At 37.5% G+C, this 16,064-nt stretch overlaps 2 protein-coding genes and 1 long non-coding RNA gene across 5 annotated transcripts in view; 2 read left to right on the top strand and 1 right to left on the bottom strand.

Annotated features, from left to right (window-relative positions):
- Positions 1–9,943, bottom strand: part of LOC148724900 (uncharacterized) — a 14,421-nt gene extending 4,478 nt beyond the window's left edge. For 2 of the 3 annotated variants that reach the window (XR_015991052.1, XR_015991050.1), the window contains exons 1-2: positions 9,829–9,943; positions 9,461–9,513 (exon numbers count right to left, since the gene is read on the bottom strand). This is a non-coding gene — a long non-coding RNA (uncharacterized LOC148724900). Of the gene's footprint in view, positions 1–1,809; positions 1,912–9,460; positions 9,514–9,828 lie in introns of all 3 variants that reach the window. The other variant, XR_015991051.1, reaches the window with a different exon arrangement.
- On the top strand, positions 1,923–4,953 carry LOC148724902 (uncharacterized). The gene is made up of 3 exons (XM_088731246.1): positions 1,923–3,206; positions 3,772–3,898; positions 4,073–4,953. The coding sequence occupies exons 1-3, from the start codon at positions 2,899–2,901 to the stop codon at positions 4,502–4,504; spliced, it is 867 nt and encodes a 288-aa protein (XP_088587372.1). The 5' UTR covers positions 1,923–2,898; the 3' UTR covers positions 4,505–4,953.
- LOC148724901 (uncharacterized) lies at positions 7,976–9,466 on the top strand. The gene is made up of 2 exons (XM_088730236.1): positions 7,976–8,237; positions 8,665–9,466. The coding sequence occupies exons 1-2, from the start codon at positions 7,976–7,978 to the stop codon at positions 8,982–8,984; spliced, it is 582 nt and encodes a 193-aa protein (XP_088586362.1). The 3' UTR covers positions 8,985–9,466.
- Positions 9,944–16,064: the final 6,121 nt, after the last annotated feature.

Here is a 16,064-nt window from a genome sequence, read left to right as displayed (position 1 = left end):
CCACAAGGCAAGCGCTCCTTGTGGGTTTCAGCGAACGTTCGTAGAAAAGGTATAAAGTTGTCGTCCTTTGTTGCCTGCAAATCCATTCTTTTATCCCTTAAAATGTACTCTCCTCGTTGTTATCAAGCAAGGCTATTGTTTGGAGATTGTGTGAAGCTATAGATTGCTCGTGACTCTCTTAGAACATGCGCGATGTGACTGAAACTTCTTAGTGCTTCTCATCAAAGAATCAATTTGTACAACTATGGTGAACGTTTATCAGAGAATCCTCTGCTTAATTACAGATTTGAACAACTGAATTCATTCTTACCTGCCTATGTAGAAAGCGAAATAAAAGTGACTTGTATGCAACAAAGAAATGACGACTGAGAATTAGTTGGAGAATAGGTAGCCGTCAGAATTGAGATGCGTAATTATGCAAAAGTAGCTAAGTTGTTATTCGGTAGTTGAGTAGCTATTATGCGAACAATAGTTAAGACGATATGATCAAATCCCGGATGTAAACTTTGGGCTGTAATTAATTATTTCCAAACCTCTACGATTGATCTTGTTGAAAATCATTTCGTGAGTCGAACCTCTTAGAATCTTTGTCATGTCAACTTCCAAGGTCACGCGAAACGTAATGCCTTCTGATTGGGTGAAAAGCCTTGTCACATGACCGTTCGAAAGAGTTGAACTACTTAATTGGATTTCCATAAAATTTGCGTTGTTTTTCATTTTGTAGCACTGAAGGCGATTAGATGGGTTACAACTGAAGCTGAGCTACCAAGGCAAAATAAGGTTTGTTGGAATTATTTTAATAACTGTGAATAATTTACTGATAGAAATACTTGTATGGACTATCGATACACAAGAGCAAGTGTTCTAGGTTTTCTTCAGTGTCACAGGCGGAAGTCTTCATTGCTTTTCCCGTCTTATGTCTGGTAATGTAGTCGATCAAGTATTACATACGTATGTTAATTCGAATCGTCTATCTATCGGTTAAGCTCGACAATCAAATCAGTTTAGTTTTTCTAGTGTACGTCAAATCTGCGACACTTTACAACTGTATTTTCGAACAAGTTTACGTGCCGTTAATCTTTATGGTCTGTCGTTTCGCTCCGCACTGGCTTTTTTCTTCACGACGCACACTTGTAAAAACTCACAATCGAAAAGCTTCCACGGAATCGACAAACAAAATATATCAACAAATGTTATAATTTTTCGCTCCCATATCTTCGTGTGTGAGATACTCGATCAGTCTGCAGCGCAAAAACTCAACAAATTCCACAAATTCTCGACAAACCATCGTGGCTTTTTTTGGCAGGTTGTTACTGAACGGCCATGTGACCAACAAACACAAACAACAAAACGAAAGGAAACACCTAAGGGGTGCCAGGAATGACATGATTTCAAGCAAAAATGACCCTAAAAGTACAAAAACTACGGCACTATCTTTATTTGATTTGACAAATACAGCAAGACTCCCTTATAATTGAAGATAACGAATTAATAGGTTTTTGTACCGGCCCCAAATTTTGGAGGTCCACCTGATGACTGGCGGGAAAATTATGTCACACGATCAGAGACGAACGCGACCGTACTCGGCCGTAGGCGGCTGAGAAGAGGCGGCGAAGAGGCGGCGAATAGTGTTTCATTGCCATAGGATGCCATCACTGTATCGGAAAGTTCAAAAAGTACATTTAAAGCAAATTGCTTTGCCTGAAAGATGCAAAGCAGCCAATCTTGTTCATTTTGCTTTCGCAAGTACACGACTACAACAAAATCATGGAGACATAATGGTCAAAACGCACGCTCGAAATAACTCACCTAGTTGGCCGCAACACTGGAGAGACAAGTTTGCAAATGTCTGCCTGATCTTCTACCAATGCGCCGAACGTGATCATAGTGTTTTGTCTTGGACTTTACAAGCTTAAAATCAGAGTAGGTGTACAGATTAGCCGGGTTGTCTTAAGTTTCATCGTTCAAAGTGTTTTAAATCGAAATTGCCCTGTTGTAGAAAGCACGCGGAGGCATGTAAATTTATAGAATTCTTATCTTGGGTATAGTCTTTTTACTTAGATTCTATATTTACAGATATATATATGAATGTAAAAGTGTTTCATTGCGTATATGTAGATTCCATAGTATATGAGGATTAAGTTCCTTCTATAACCCTTTTTTCAATAATTATAGATGTATATTATTATTTCAAATATAAAGTTGTCTTAAAAGGGGTTAGGGGGAGCAACGAGTCGACCCTAATTTTCCTTTACACTAAGTGGATAATTTTTCATAGAAATTTGGAATTTAGGGGCGAAAAAGATTTACAATTTCAACTGAAGTTGATTTGAAAGTTTCACTGCTAATATAGAAGGTCACTTCTATGAAGAAAGCACCAAAATTAATGATAACAGCCATCGCATATTTTGATAATAAAGATATGGGTAAAGTAGGATCGTGTAATTGAATAAAATCTTACACTAATTGGTTAAAAAAGGGAGATTTTGGAGGTATTTGCTTTGTGTAATATTCATTTCTGCATGCAAGGTAATTCCAAATTCCTCGTCAAGTGATGACTTTTCCTATAGTATTTTAAAAATCAATAGCTGTTGAAGGTAACTGGCTTTGGTGAACTTGAAAAATGAGAATTGTGAGCTTCACAGCACTGCATAGTCAAAATGAGTAGCCAGACCATTAATTTTGCCACGTTAAGAGGAATTATTGGCACTTTACTACTTCCTGTTTAATAAGGACTGCTGGAAAAAGGTTATTTGAATTTCTGGACAGGGAATTTCTTGTAATTGTTGTACTGGCCTGGGGTATTTCAAGGGTTTTTTTTAACTTTGCTTGTTCTGTTATTCTAAATATAATTATCTTTCTTTTTTGCCATCACTTTCTTGATACTGTTTGTTGTAAATGTATACTAACTTTTTCACTATGAATTTTGTGTACCCACAGGACATGGCATCTGCCTTTTTGAAGCCTCTTCCTAGGAAGAGGAAAGGTCCTGATGAAGAAATCACAAAGAATGTAGTTGTCTTGAAAAGTCATCAAGTTCATGAAAAGAATGGTGTGGTGTTCATGCCCAATACTACTCTTGACATGTCCGCAATAAAGAAATTGGGACAGTCCAAGAAAATAACGTTTACGAAGAGTACTTCACCAACAGACATGCAGAGAAAACTTGAGGAAATGTTCCCTTTTCTTTCAGAAGTCAGTGAAAGGTATTTTTAGTTAGACTGAAATATATGAATTGTGTACTAAGAAACTTGATGAGACATTTACATAAGTGATTTATCTCCCTCCCTCTTTTCCTTCCTCCCTGATCCAACTGGCCTTTTGGGTAGGGATTCATTCCACACACTGGTTTTATAGTGTTGACTTAACAGTTACCTGGTGGAAGGCCATGGGGGGGGGGGGGAGGTACCATGGTGACCTTCTCACTGATGAGGAGATTGCTTCTCTGACCTTTGTCACTATTTTAATAGTACTACTGATGAAGCTTTTTTTATTAAAATAGACATGGGCAATTGTAGATATGAAATTTCTCTGAAGCGGCTGATGCATGCAAAAAAAGTTCGTCCTGTGACAAAGGCGTGGCAGCCATTACATTTCTTTGTGTGCTCAACTCAATCTCTTATGTGTGAGTGTGGTGAATGCATGAGATATTGAACTGAACACAAGATTTTAAAAATTGAACGTGAAATTTTGAAGAGGAGTAACATAATTTGAGAGAACAATAAATGGCAGTATCTCTTTATTAATTGTTTTGCAAACTTTGATATGCAGATTTTACTGTGCAAAAGCAGTGGAAAGTAGATCAAGATTGGACTTTTGTGGTTGTCGTTGCGTATGGAGTGGGGCAATTATCAATAAAAATATCACTGGAAACTCAGCACTTTACATCTATTGTGAGGTTTGTAATGATAAAGTTTTGCTTAATTGTGATGAGCATACTGACATAATTATTTTATACTGGATCTGCATTTAATAGTTGTTTCCCTTATAAATGTTAGGTGTAGCTATAATACTCTTTAAAGATTAATTCCTTAACATTTAAAGGTTGAATCCATTTTTTTATTTTAATTAGGAAGAGAAAGTGGGAGATTTTGGCCATTACTCCTCAGACTCCGACCTGTCAGGTGCTAATTCATCTGGAAATTGCCTTGTTAGCGAGACATCCCAGGGGCATAAAAGGTTCCGGAGAGAACCTTCTTCTGCAACTGAGGGTCCTCGGATGATTGATGTCAACAGAGAGACATTGATGGAAGTAGGAAGTCAGATGTGGGATACAGTGATAAACAATGACAGAAATTATATGTCTGGTGATCAGCTGGACAGTGTCAAGATAAATTCAACTCCACACCCAAAACAGGCTCGGGGTGTAAGAACCTGCTCAACAACGTTAGTCACTGAAAAAGAAGCCAGCGTATGTGCTGTGACTGTGGAAAGGCAACAGCACCAATGTTCAATGTCATCAACTTCAGATACTGAGGAATGTGTGAAGGCTGTAGTAATTTAATGTAGATGCTGCCTAGCTGAAGTATGTCTTTTGCACTTTGACTTGGACTTGGCTTAAGTCTCCAGTTTACCCAAGAATTGGGGTTATTGTGAAATGAGAAAAAATCTCTCAGTTAAATACTGCTTGGAGTTAAGAGCAAAAAAGATATTTCCATGTTTAGTTTTTTTCACAAAAAAGGTTGTCCTTGTTTGAGTTGGTTATGATATTACACTAACTTTATTTGAAAAAATTAGTCCTATGATTCGCTTTTTTTTCTGAAACCATTCCTGATACTCATTTGAATTGTGTGCCATTAACAGATAAAGAACAAGACAAGGTTTTGAGATAAATTTGATTTCCTTACAAATCAAATGACAGCCAAATACAAAATAATTTTGGAGAACACTTGTTCAGCATTGATAAGAGTAGCTACTAAAATTATTACAACATCAAAGACATATGTATATGAGAACGATCCTTCGCAGTAAAGCACTATTTGAGCAATAGTGAAAATCAGACCTGAAAAAAATTTCAGGCCTGTACGGGACTCGAACCACTGACCTCTGCGATACTAGTGCAGCGCTCTACCAATTGAGCTAACAAGCCAACTGGGAGCAGGCCATCAAATTAATTCGATATAAACCCGTAGATGATAAATCAAACAACAACAAACATATGAAACATATGTGTGAACTGCGGTTATGAGACGTATATGAGAACGATCCTTCGCAGTAAAGCACTATTTGAGCAATAGTGAAAATCAGACCTGAAAAAAATTTCAGGCCTGTACGGGACTCGAACCACTGACCTCTGCGATACTAGTGCAGCGCTCTACCAATTGAGCTAACAAGCCAACTGGGAGCAGGCCATCAAATTAAGAGCGCTGCACTAGTATCGCAATCAAACTCAGTATCTGTAAGCGTGCTCCAGATCTCGATAGCACACGCTGTTGGCGCCTGCAAATGGCTTCGCCAGAATTTTTTTTTTTTCGCGGGAGCGGCAAATTTGTGAACACGGTGAAAAATATTATACTTCGCGACAATAATGGATAAAAATAGAGACTCGGCCCACCAATCCCAAAACGAAGACAATTTTGCGACCTTTTCCCTTTGGCTAGAATTCTTAACCGAGGCAGAAAAAGAGAAAAACAACGGGAAACGAGACTCGGCATCAGCGCTGTCACGATTCGCTTCACTGAACAAACACTTCTAAGATAGTGTTGTCCGTTATTCGTGTCGGACTTCGGATGCAAAATTTCACCGGCTACGTTATAAAACAATTGGTTCATGCTTTTAGCTGTGCACTATCGACTTATGGAGCACTTGGGTTTTTCTTCCCAAGGAATTCAGTCCTCAGAAAAATAGTTATCTCCACCCATCTTCGCTTAGCTTCATCTCGGGTAAGATGTCTAAAAGAGATGTTGCCTCATTTCGCGCCATGAAGTAAGTTTTGGCGGGGAATAGACCGTGACCGCTGTTCTTTTTCGTGTTTCCCAAAACACATTCCCAACGGATTCAGCCGTGTCTTGCGACATTCAAAACGCATTTATCACTCCACCGAGCCACCAAATGACATTGGTTGGACAAGATTGAATGTGGTTCGCGAAAAAGATACCTGCGCAACTATCTTGCGAAATATATCGATCGTACGCGATCAATTTCGCAGGAACTCCTAACCTCACCTGGATCTTTTTCCAATCTCAAGTCAGGTAACCGCTAGCTGATTGGCCAAACTGGTAACTAATTTCTACCAATTCTATTCGTGTTCCCACGGAGACTGTTCGTCGCTACACTGCTGCAGCAGTAGAATTTTTTTCGGTACGTTTGCACGAAGCATTTGCAGCTTCCTCAGATTACATTCTCCTTAATTAATGTGAACTAGGTAATAACATATGAAGGCAAATCACGTATGATATCATGTTGTTAATGAGTGTTACGCGGTTTAATATTTTAGAGGACAGTTAGTTCGGCGAATAGACTGAACTCAGGGTTGTCGTAACAGCAACAAGAAGATTTAGTCCAGAATAGGAACGTAGTTTCCACGTGGTAAACTCTTCAATAGCACGTAACTCGATAAACTTACACGCCCTCCGCCAACTTCACACGACTTGAAAAATTCACGCAGCCTCCGCCAACATCAATCAACCTAAAAGAAATACTCACGAACTCCGCCAAACTCGACAATTCAGTGCCTCGTCACACTTGACTGATCACGTCTGATACCCAATTCTCTTCAAGCTCGTTTATTTTGATGTATTACGTAAGCTTTTCTAAAAAGGGTATATTTTGTAATCTTCCTGTAAACCCTAAACCCAGGAAATTTCTTCCTTTAATTCATCGAAGAAAATAGAAACAGCAACAAAACAACGCGCCAGTTTGGTACTGCTTCGCATACTTCTGTCACGCACTCCCCGTAAATAAATATCCGCGAAATTCACCCGCACTGAACAACATATATATAACAGTTTGGCGTGTTGGATAATAAATAACCTATTAGACGTTTTGTTGTATAGTATCGCTGAGTAAAAATTTTACTCGTTATTTGTATTTTCACACGCCCTACGGGCTCGTCAAACTACGGCACAACTTGTAATAATAATCAGCGATACTACACAACAAAACTACTAACAAGATATATGTATTAGCGCTGGTAAAAAGCGCGGCAAAACAGCTGTGGCATTTTTTACAGAATTGTGTAGTATCAGATGCCTTTTCGTTGACGTGTAGACCATCGTGTATTCGACTCATTTCCAAAGTGTAACATTGTTGTCCGCTCTATTTAGTGTTGACATAAATTAAACAGGCGAATCTTAATTTAGAAATGTCACGTCATGTATTCTTCCATGTCATTGGTTTGTTGAGGAACTTAGTTCCTAAAGAGCAAAGTCCATATTACAAACCAAATCTGATTGGTTGACAAAGGAACTTAGTTCCCAGAGAACTCATTAAAAATGCATTTGAGATCTGATTGGCTCATTCAGGAACTAAGATACCTGAAATGTCAAGTACATTTTAAAATGGTGAAGTACATTTTTAAATGGGGATGTGTTTATTTATCTTACTTGAAGTGGTATTTATCTTACTTGAAGTGGTGTAACTTTCTTGCACACCATTGAAATAGAGCTTTACTAGCAATCAGCCAGTAAAGCTAAAAAAAGAAAAAAATAAAACATTTGACTTTTTCTTTCTGCAAATGATCTCTCCTGTCCCATTACACGTATACTGCATTTGACTGTACAATTACTTAGTACAAATAGAAGCAAGACACACTGTTTAACTTGCACTGAAAGCGGAAAGCTAAACCAATCATGTTTGAGAATTTTGGTATCAATTTTCAACAGTCTTATGAAATAAAATGATCTGCACATGTCTTGGTTCTAAGAGTTTAAATCTTTGCTCCTCAAAGTTAAGTGTATATAGTGGACTTTCCTTCATTTTCTCTGCCAGATATTTGCTACCTGTGGTTACATTTCAAAATTGCTATGTAAGGCAAATGGGTGAAGTACCTTTATTGTTAGCTTTTGGTATTTTTTGGGGAATTATTGGTGAAGTTTTTCTCAGTCATAAATTTTCATGTGAAGTGTTCCTTCTCATTGCATGTACTGAAGATGAGGAGGATTTGGAAGATGATCAACTGTTATGCTCTCAGCAAAGTGATGAAAACTATTTTGCCGACACTGAGGATTACTCAAGTGTTTCATCTGAAAGTGATAGTGCCTTGTCTGATTCGGAAAACTGGGATGAATCTATATGTGGTGAGTTATTTGTTTTTAATCCTCTTATTTAATTTCAATTTGCTCTCCCTGAGCAGACAATTTAATATACCGTGAGACCATGTACAAAATGAGCTGTAAACTAAAGCCCAGAGTATATCTTAATAACAGATTTTTATACTCTTCTCACATCTTTGGCTTAAATGACATCAACAGTCAATATACATCATCTTCTCGGTCAAATTAAGAGATATCATTCTGTTATCTGTGCGCTACCTACTTATAATTTTGTTAAAAAATGAGTTAACATCATTAACCGAAAAAAGCAAAACAGTAGCATAACAGTAAGAACTAAATGGACCTAAAAATGGACACCATCAGCTAGATGGGAAACCAATGAGGATCAAAGTACACCAAAAAGGGTGTACTATTGAATAGACTATCATTTATTTCTATCTTTTTAATCCAGATTCTTCACTTCCATTCCCCTGGGTGAATTCTATATCAACCAAATCTCAAGAAGCCATTCTCAAAACAGAATCAACTCAAAATTTACACAAAGCTGTTCACAATGAACTTGATGTGAACCATGAAATCCCAGCAACAATGACAGAGGGCTTTACAAATGAGCCTAACATTGTTGGAAATAAATATATTGGAAGTGGTGATTGTCTTAAAGGGAACACACCTTCACCAGATTCCTCTGTTCAGAGTCTTGGTCCTGAAGTGGAGAATAACAAGAGCCAGGTGTGTTTGTTATGTAGAGTTTTGTTAAAGTTTGGAAGTTAGATTCTTGACATTGACATTTGCTGTCATCAAGTAGTTTTCATAAACTAATTGTCTTAATAAAATAGGCTCTTTAAATATAGTATGTCTGTTGAATAGGGTATTTAAAGTTAACAATTCAAGTTAAAAATAGGAGAAACATTAAACATTAACAGCAAAGAGTTTGAAACTTACCCATACAACAAGGTAAGTCATCCTCATTATTATTTATCCACTTTACCACGTTATTATTAACTTTAAGTTGTATATAGGGTTAAAGAAAAAGATTCTCGTTAAGTTCAGAAGGAATTGCTTTGAGGAAGCAGCTCTGAGTAAGCTAAACTGAAGGGTGAGGACAAAACTTGGACCCCTGGTCCATGGACCCCCACTTTGGACTCGGTCTATGGACCACTTTCATGGACCCGGTCCATGGACAAAGTCCATCGACAATTAAAAGAAAAAAAAACAGATAAATAAGTCACTCATTGTGAGGTACCCACCTGAATCCAAGTCTCCATCTTCACTCGAACCTATCTCAATTACTTCTGGACGTCTGAGTGTAAATGAACAGAATACAAGGTGCCCCATAAACTTTTGTCACAGATTCGTTGCACATGATTTACCAAGTCGACTATAGCTGGAGTTGCATCAGGATTGCAACTTGAATTTTGAAGACCATGTCAGTACGACATTACACATTGTTGAACGAAAAAACACCATTCTTTCACTCATAAAAGAAATTTGAGAGCTGGTTTGTATTTCCCAAGGAAATTGCTTTAGGAAGACCTTTCGTTCCACGTAAATTAAAAGCATGTTCAGGATTATAATATAAGAACTTTGCATGGAATAAAAATTAGCAATTACCAACCTTTCTGGAGAACCATCTAAAACGCGATACGTCAGTTCATCTACAGCAGGAAAAAAGGCAAAAATAATGTTAATAAGTTGTGTGAGGATACCAAGAGAACTGCCAAAGAAGCACCAAACACGGATCATTCACGGTTTCCGGGAAACGAGCCCAAAAGCACCTGATCAAAAACGACCACGATTCCTCGTTTTGCCAAGCTTCGACATACGAGCCTCGTTTTTCCAATCGAGCCTCGATTTTTCAATCGTGCCTCGATTTTGCAATCGAGCCTCGATTTTGCAATCGTGCCTCGATTTTCCAATCGAGCCCGATTTTCCAATCGAGCCTCGATTTTCCAATCGAGCCTCGATTTTGCAATCGTGCCTCGATTTGGGAGGGAGCCTGGGGCGAGCGAGAGCGGTCATGTTCTGGAAAAATTGTCGAGTTTAATTTGTGAACTGGGGAAGTTTTCGAGGAAAGAAATAAAGAAAAAAGGGAGAAAGAAAGAAGGAGAGTAAGAAAGAGAAAAAGAATGAAACACCATATTCTGGTCGAACTGCAAATTTCCTAAAATTCCAGAGATTATGTGGTTCGCGCCATACGAAAAAGACAAGAAAGAAAAAAACAAGAAAATAACAAGATCAATGAGAGTTCTTATCAGTTAAAGAAAAAATTATAGTCTGCCTTTCGTAGACATTCCATCTTTTTTTAAAAAAAAAAAAAAAAGCAAAAAGAATGCGAACGAGAGATAGCCCGGCATCGAAACTGGATTTTTGGGTGGTCACTAACACTTCGCCTTTTTTTTTCTTTTTTCCACAGTTTAGGTATATTTGAGTGATTCAGCTTTCTTTCAGTTTTCGTTCATCTTTCTTTCCTTCGTTTATCATTAACACAGTACGTTTCATTTTATAGTTTAACAACTAAAAGAAGTCGTGAAGCTCTATTTCATGCTATCATTATTATTATTTCTTTCGTGGCACAGATTAAAAACAACGTTGGGGTTTAGCTTTAATAGCATTAGTTAGTATAACGTAATGTGTTTGCAGATCTGTTTTCTTTTCTCCTAAATCTTTAGGTTATAGCAGCATCCTTTTCCGATCGCGTGTCGCTAAAGTGCCTTCTACAAGAACCTTCTACAGTCCTCCAACCCACGGTAAGTTCTTCTACAAGCTCCAAGCAATCTTGGACGATCTTTGGTTGAAAATATTCAACATTATGATCATGGATGACTTTGACTCCAATATCAAAACAAGTATGGGGAAGCGCTTGTTAAAAGTGGCTACACATTTTGGTTTAGAGAATGTGATTGAAGAACCGAGTGGGATTACGGAATCTTCAAACACAACCATAGACCTGATCTTTACATCCAACAAATCCAAGGTGAAACTTGCAAGCGGTCATGACCCAGGGATTTCTGATCTCCATCTTGAATATGCTTTGGTGAATTTGCGAAGGCAAAAGTCAAGTCCTGTGATTAAATAAGTGACTTATTTTAAGAGCCTTAACTCTGACCATCTCAGACAGGACCTCGATACATCACCCTGGAGTATTTGTGGAACTTTTGATGATGTGGGTTATGTTGCTTGGGCCTGTGAGTATTTGTATAAATACATAATGAATGAGCGTTTAAAATCCTGTAAAGTAAAGGTTCGCACCAATGGACTGAAGTGGATGAATAGCAATATCATCAAGGAGATGAATAGGAGATATGTCTTGTTAAGAAAAGTTCAAAGGAACCCAAGTGATACAGATGCATGGAAACGGTATAGCAAAAAACGTAATCTTGTAACTAAGATCAGGAGAGAAGCTGAAGCTGAATATTGGAAAGTTAAATTTTAAAGTGCAAAGAGCTCAGGTGACTTTTGGAGGTTGGTACGCCGGTGAAATGCATGGCAAATGAAAAGGCAATGTGAGTGCAATTAAAAATGAGGATGGAATTATTACAATAAATTTTAAACACAAGGCTGACAGTTTCAATGACTTCTTCTCTAAAGTTGGTGAGAGGCTTGCAAATGATATTCTAACAGATACCAGTGGTAATGAACATCAGCACATTTACCAAATTACACCTACTATTGAGCCAGTACAACTTAACGTCCACAAGATTAAAAGGGTTATCGACAAAAGAGTTAAGCCTGGAAAAGAATGTGGCCCTTACAACATTACCTCAAGGGGACTCAAACTTGAAGGAGATGCTGTAGCAGTTGGCCTGTCTTATGTGATGGAAGTAAGTTTAAAATTCCCAATTTACCCTCCTCGATGGAAGCTGAGTAAAGGGAAAGCTGTACCCAAAACGTTACATAGCTCTTAAAGAGGTGACTTTAGGCCTATTTCTCTATTGTTTATTCCTAGCAAAGTGTACGAGGGCATAACAGGAGATTCCATTGACTGCCATTTTAACAAGTCCAACAAAATCCAGTGGATTTTCAAAACTGGCAGGTCAACAGAACTCTTAATGCTGCACCTGACCGAAGTTTGGAGACACGAACTGGATAAAAACAAAACTGTGGGAGTACTGTTTATAGACTTTAAAAAGGCATTTGATTACATTTGTCATAACACGATGGCCCTCAAACTCCAAGCCTGTAGAATATCAGGGAACCAAAACAATCTGATTGAAAATTACTTATCTGAGAGAAAACAGTTTGTTGAGGTTAAGGGGCAAAGATCTAATGAAGTGACCGTCAATTTTGGCGTACCCCAAGCACAGTACTTGGCCCCATGCTTTTTAGTATTTACGTCGATGATCTGCCTGAAGTGCCTAGTTGTGGAAAGATGGAAATGTTTACTGATGACACAACTCTATATTGTATAGGCAATTCCATTGATGATGTCAGCCTTAAGATCCAAACTTATTTAACTGATATAGCTAAGTGGTGTAACAGGAACGTTTAACAATTCATCCCGATAAAACTGAGGTTATGCTTCTTACCCGTAATGCTTTCATTGGTCCTTTAAGACCAGTCAAACTGGTTGGTCATGCCATTAACTTTGTCAACAAGTCATACTATCTTGGGTTTATGATTTACAAGAAGTTAAGCTTGGACCCCACATCAAAGATCTATCAATGTCTATGGTCAAGAAGGTAAAGCAACTGCGCAGGTTCAAAAGCCCTCTCTCTCATATCTTGGAGTCCATATATTTTAAGGGAATTTTACCAAGCATCACTTATGGAATTTTTTGTATGGGGTAAGCAAAGTTAGGTGTTTTAGAGAAAATTCACCTGAGGGCTGCCAAGGTTATCTTCAAACAACACGGAGGTACTAATTCCCAATCAGTGATACCGTCTTCTTAGAAATCCATAAGTTATTTCTATAAGATGAGGCTCCTTTCTCTGACACACAAAGCTTTTTATGGGATCAATCCTGAGCAGGGTGTAACAATTATTAGGAAAAGTCCAAATACACGAAATATGAGGGACAATTTAAAACTAACTCTGGAGCTACCAAACTTTGATGTTGGAAGACTGTCTTTTAGACATAGGTCTGCAATAGCGTGGAATTCTTTGCCTCGTTCAGTTAAGAACGTAGAGGATAATAAGAGATTTAAGAACAAACTCCGTTCTCTTTCAACAATTATTGAAAAGATATCTTTTAATCAAACTGCTCTAGTTGGCAACAAGGATTTGGTAAATTGTAAATATCTTTAGGAATTTTATCTTACTACCTCTATTGAAATTTATGCTAGGATTATAAACCAGTTTGAATCACTACTCACATTTTAATTTATGCTAGGATTTTTCTACTTTTTTTTTTAATTACTTTACTTAAATAGAAGCTAGATTTGTCGCAGGTCCACATCAGCTTAATGCTGCCAGTAACCAACCTGCGTTACCAAATAAATTATCTATGTATGTATGTAGGTATGTATCAACTATTGTGTTTTCACACTTGTGTTCTCGTCTCTTGAGTATTAAGGCTCTAGAGGAATCCTTTTTCAATTTATTGATCTTGCAGCATGCCGCTAAATTGCCTTTTGTAAGATTTGTTTCGCAAAACAGTATTTTATACACAAAGTTTTTGTCACTATCACCTATTGTTTTTTCTCACTTGAGTTCCTTTTCCTTGAGTCTTTAGGCTCTAGCAGAATCCTTCAGTTTCAATGTATTGATCTTGCAGCGTGCCGCTAAAGTGCCTTTTGTATGATTAATTTTTGTTGGAAAACAGTATTTTGAATGCACAAAGCCTTTGTTACTATGACCCATTGTGTTTTCTCACTTAAGTTCTTTTTCCTTGAGTCTTTAAGCTTTGGCAGAATCCTTTTTCAATTTATTGATTTTGCCACTAAAGAAGACAGTAATTTTAAATAAACAAATCTTTCAAATAGGTCGATCTGCAAACTTCCTTAGGTTATAGCAGCATCCTTTTCCGAGTTATTGATTTTGCAGCGTGTCGCTAAGTTCCTTTTGTAAGATTTGCTTTTGAAAACAGTAGTTTTTAAAACAAAAAGCCTTTGTTACTATCAACTCGTGTGTTTCCACACTTCTGTTCTTTTCCCTTGAGTATTTAGGCTGTAGCAAAATCCTTTTCAATTTATTGATCTTGCAGCGTGCCGCTAAAGTGCCTTTTGTAAGATAAATTTGTGTTGGAAAACAGTATTTTTTTAATACACAAAGCCTTTGTTACTATCACCTAGTGTGCTTTCTCACTTGAGTTCTTTTTCCTTGAGTCTTAATTAAGGCTCTTTCAGACTCCTTTTTCAATTTATTGATTTTGCCTCTAAAGGGCCTTTTGTAGCTTTTATTTTGGAAGACAGTATTTTTCAATAAACGAATCTTTGTTTTAGCATCATTTCTTTTTTGGGGGCTTGAGTCCTAAGGCTCTTCCAGAACCCTTTATCAATTCGCACTTTGGCGGCATACTTTCAATTCTGTTTGCCGCTAAAGTGCCTTTTGTAATATTTATCTTTTCATTGTTAATTAATTAAAAGCTTTGTTGTTATCACTTTGTGTGTTTGGAGACCTATGTTAATAAAGATATGTCTGTTTCAATTCATTGTTTTAGCATCTTGTCACTACAGTGCCATTTTAGTCTCCCATTTCCCTCTTCATTTTGAGGACTCCGTTTCTTTAGGAAAACTGAAGACTGACCTTATATTATCAGCATCTTTTTTTTGCTCGAGTCTCTAAGCACTAGCAGAATCCTTTCTTTTTGATTTAAAAGCTTGCCGCTAAAGCGCCTATTGTAATTGTTATCTTTTCAAAGCAGCATATTTTAATTAAAACCTTTATTATTACTTGTTGTGTTTGCAGACCTACGATTATAAAGACAATTCTTTTTCAACTCATTGTTTTAGTATTGTGTCCCCAGTGCCTTTTTAACTTAAACAATTGTTTTCAAAATTAGGTTTTCTCTGGCAGGGGTACACACCCAAGAAACAGAATCCGTGTGGGCCAATAGCACGTGATTGCCTTCAGTCGTACCTTGATGATAGGATGTGGTGGCAATGGCGAGGTCTAGATAATGTGATTGGTAATTTTTTGCCTGTTTTAGCCTCGCAATATAGTAACTACGTAATTTAGGTTAATTTGGTTTTTGAGGCCAGGAACAAGGCGATAAAGAGTACAGTGGAATTCCGATTTCTTAAACTTCTAATAAACATAAGAGCAAGTTAAATCAATCAAAGTCATCAAAGGCTGCGAAAAAATCGGACAAAGAATTCAGTGCAGTTCGTCTTGGGGTAAAGAAACCGCTTTCGGTAAAGTTATCAGGAGGCTCGAGAATTTGAAGGATCGGGGAATATACAAATGCCTCAGAAACTACTTTCAGAAAATTATTCTACCTAATAAATTATAATCACCAAACTCAAACTCCTTGAAATTTGTTGTGATAGCAGGCTAGCTCCTGAATCGCGAGTGTGTGATTAATTTTTTAATTTTCATATTTTTTTGTAACGCCTGTCTCATTGACTGGTCCTTAGCCTAGTATTTTATCAGCACTTTGAGTACTACTCAAGGGGTGGGAAGACGATGGCTATGCTATCACTGTTCTACCTGTTTTAAAACGACTTTGCAAAGCAAGGCAAAAACTGCAGAAATCACCTAAAACCACGTCGGACATACTAGGAGTGACTAAGTTTTGTCATTCTTATGTTTAACATGTTCGTATTTCGGAATACTTAGTGTTGTAAATCGACCATATTTCGTTCCCCATTCCTTATGACGCATTCAAATTCTCAACGGTTCCTCGAATAAATTAACACCGGGTCACACAACGGGTGACGTTTCCATGAAATAATAATACATTTCTCCTCTAGAC

The sequence above is a fragment of the Stylophora pistillata genome, chromosome 8 (assembly GCF_964205215.1).
Source record: "Stylophora pistillata chromosome 8, jaStyPist1.2, whole genome shotgun sequence".
Taxonomy (NCBI): domain Eukaryota; kingdom Metazoa; phylum Cnidaria; class Anthozoa; order Scleractinia; family Pocilloporidae; genus Stylophora; species Stylophora pistillata.
The sequence above is the reverse complement of the archived record's forward strand: the minus strand, read 5'-3'. Positions and strand labels throughout refer to the sequence as shown.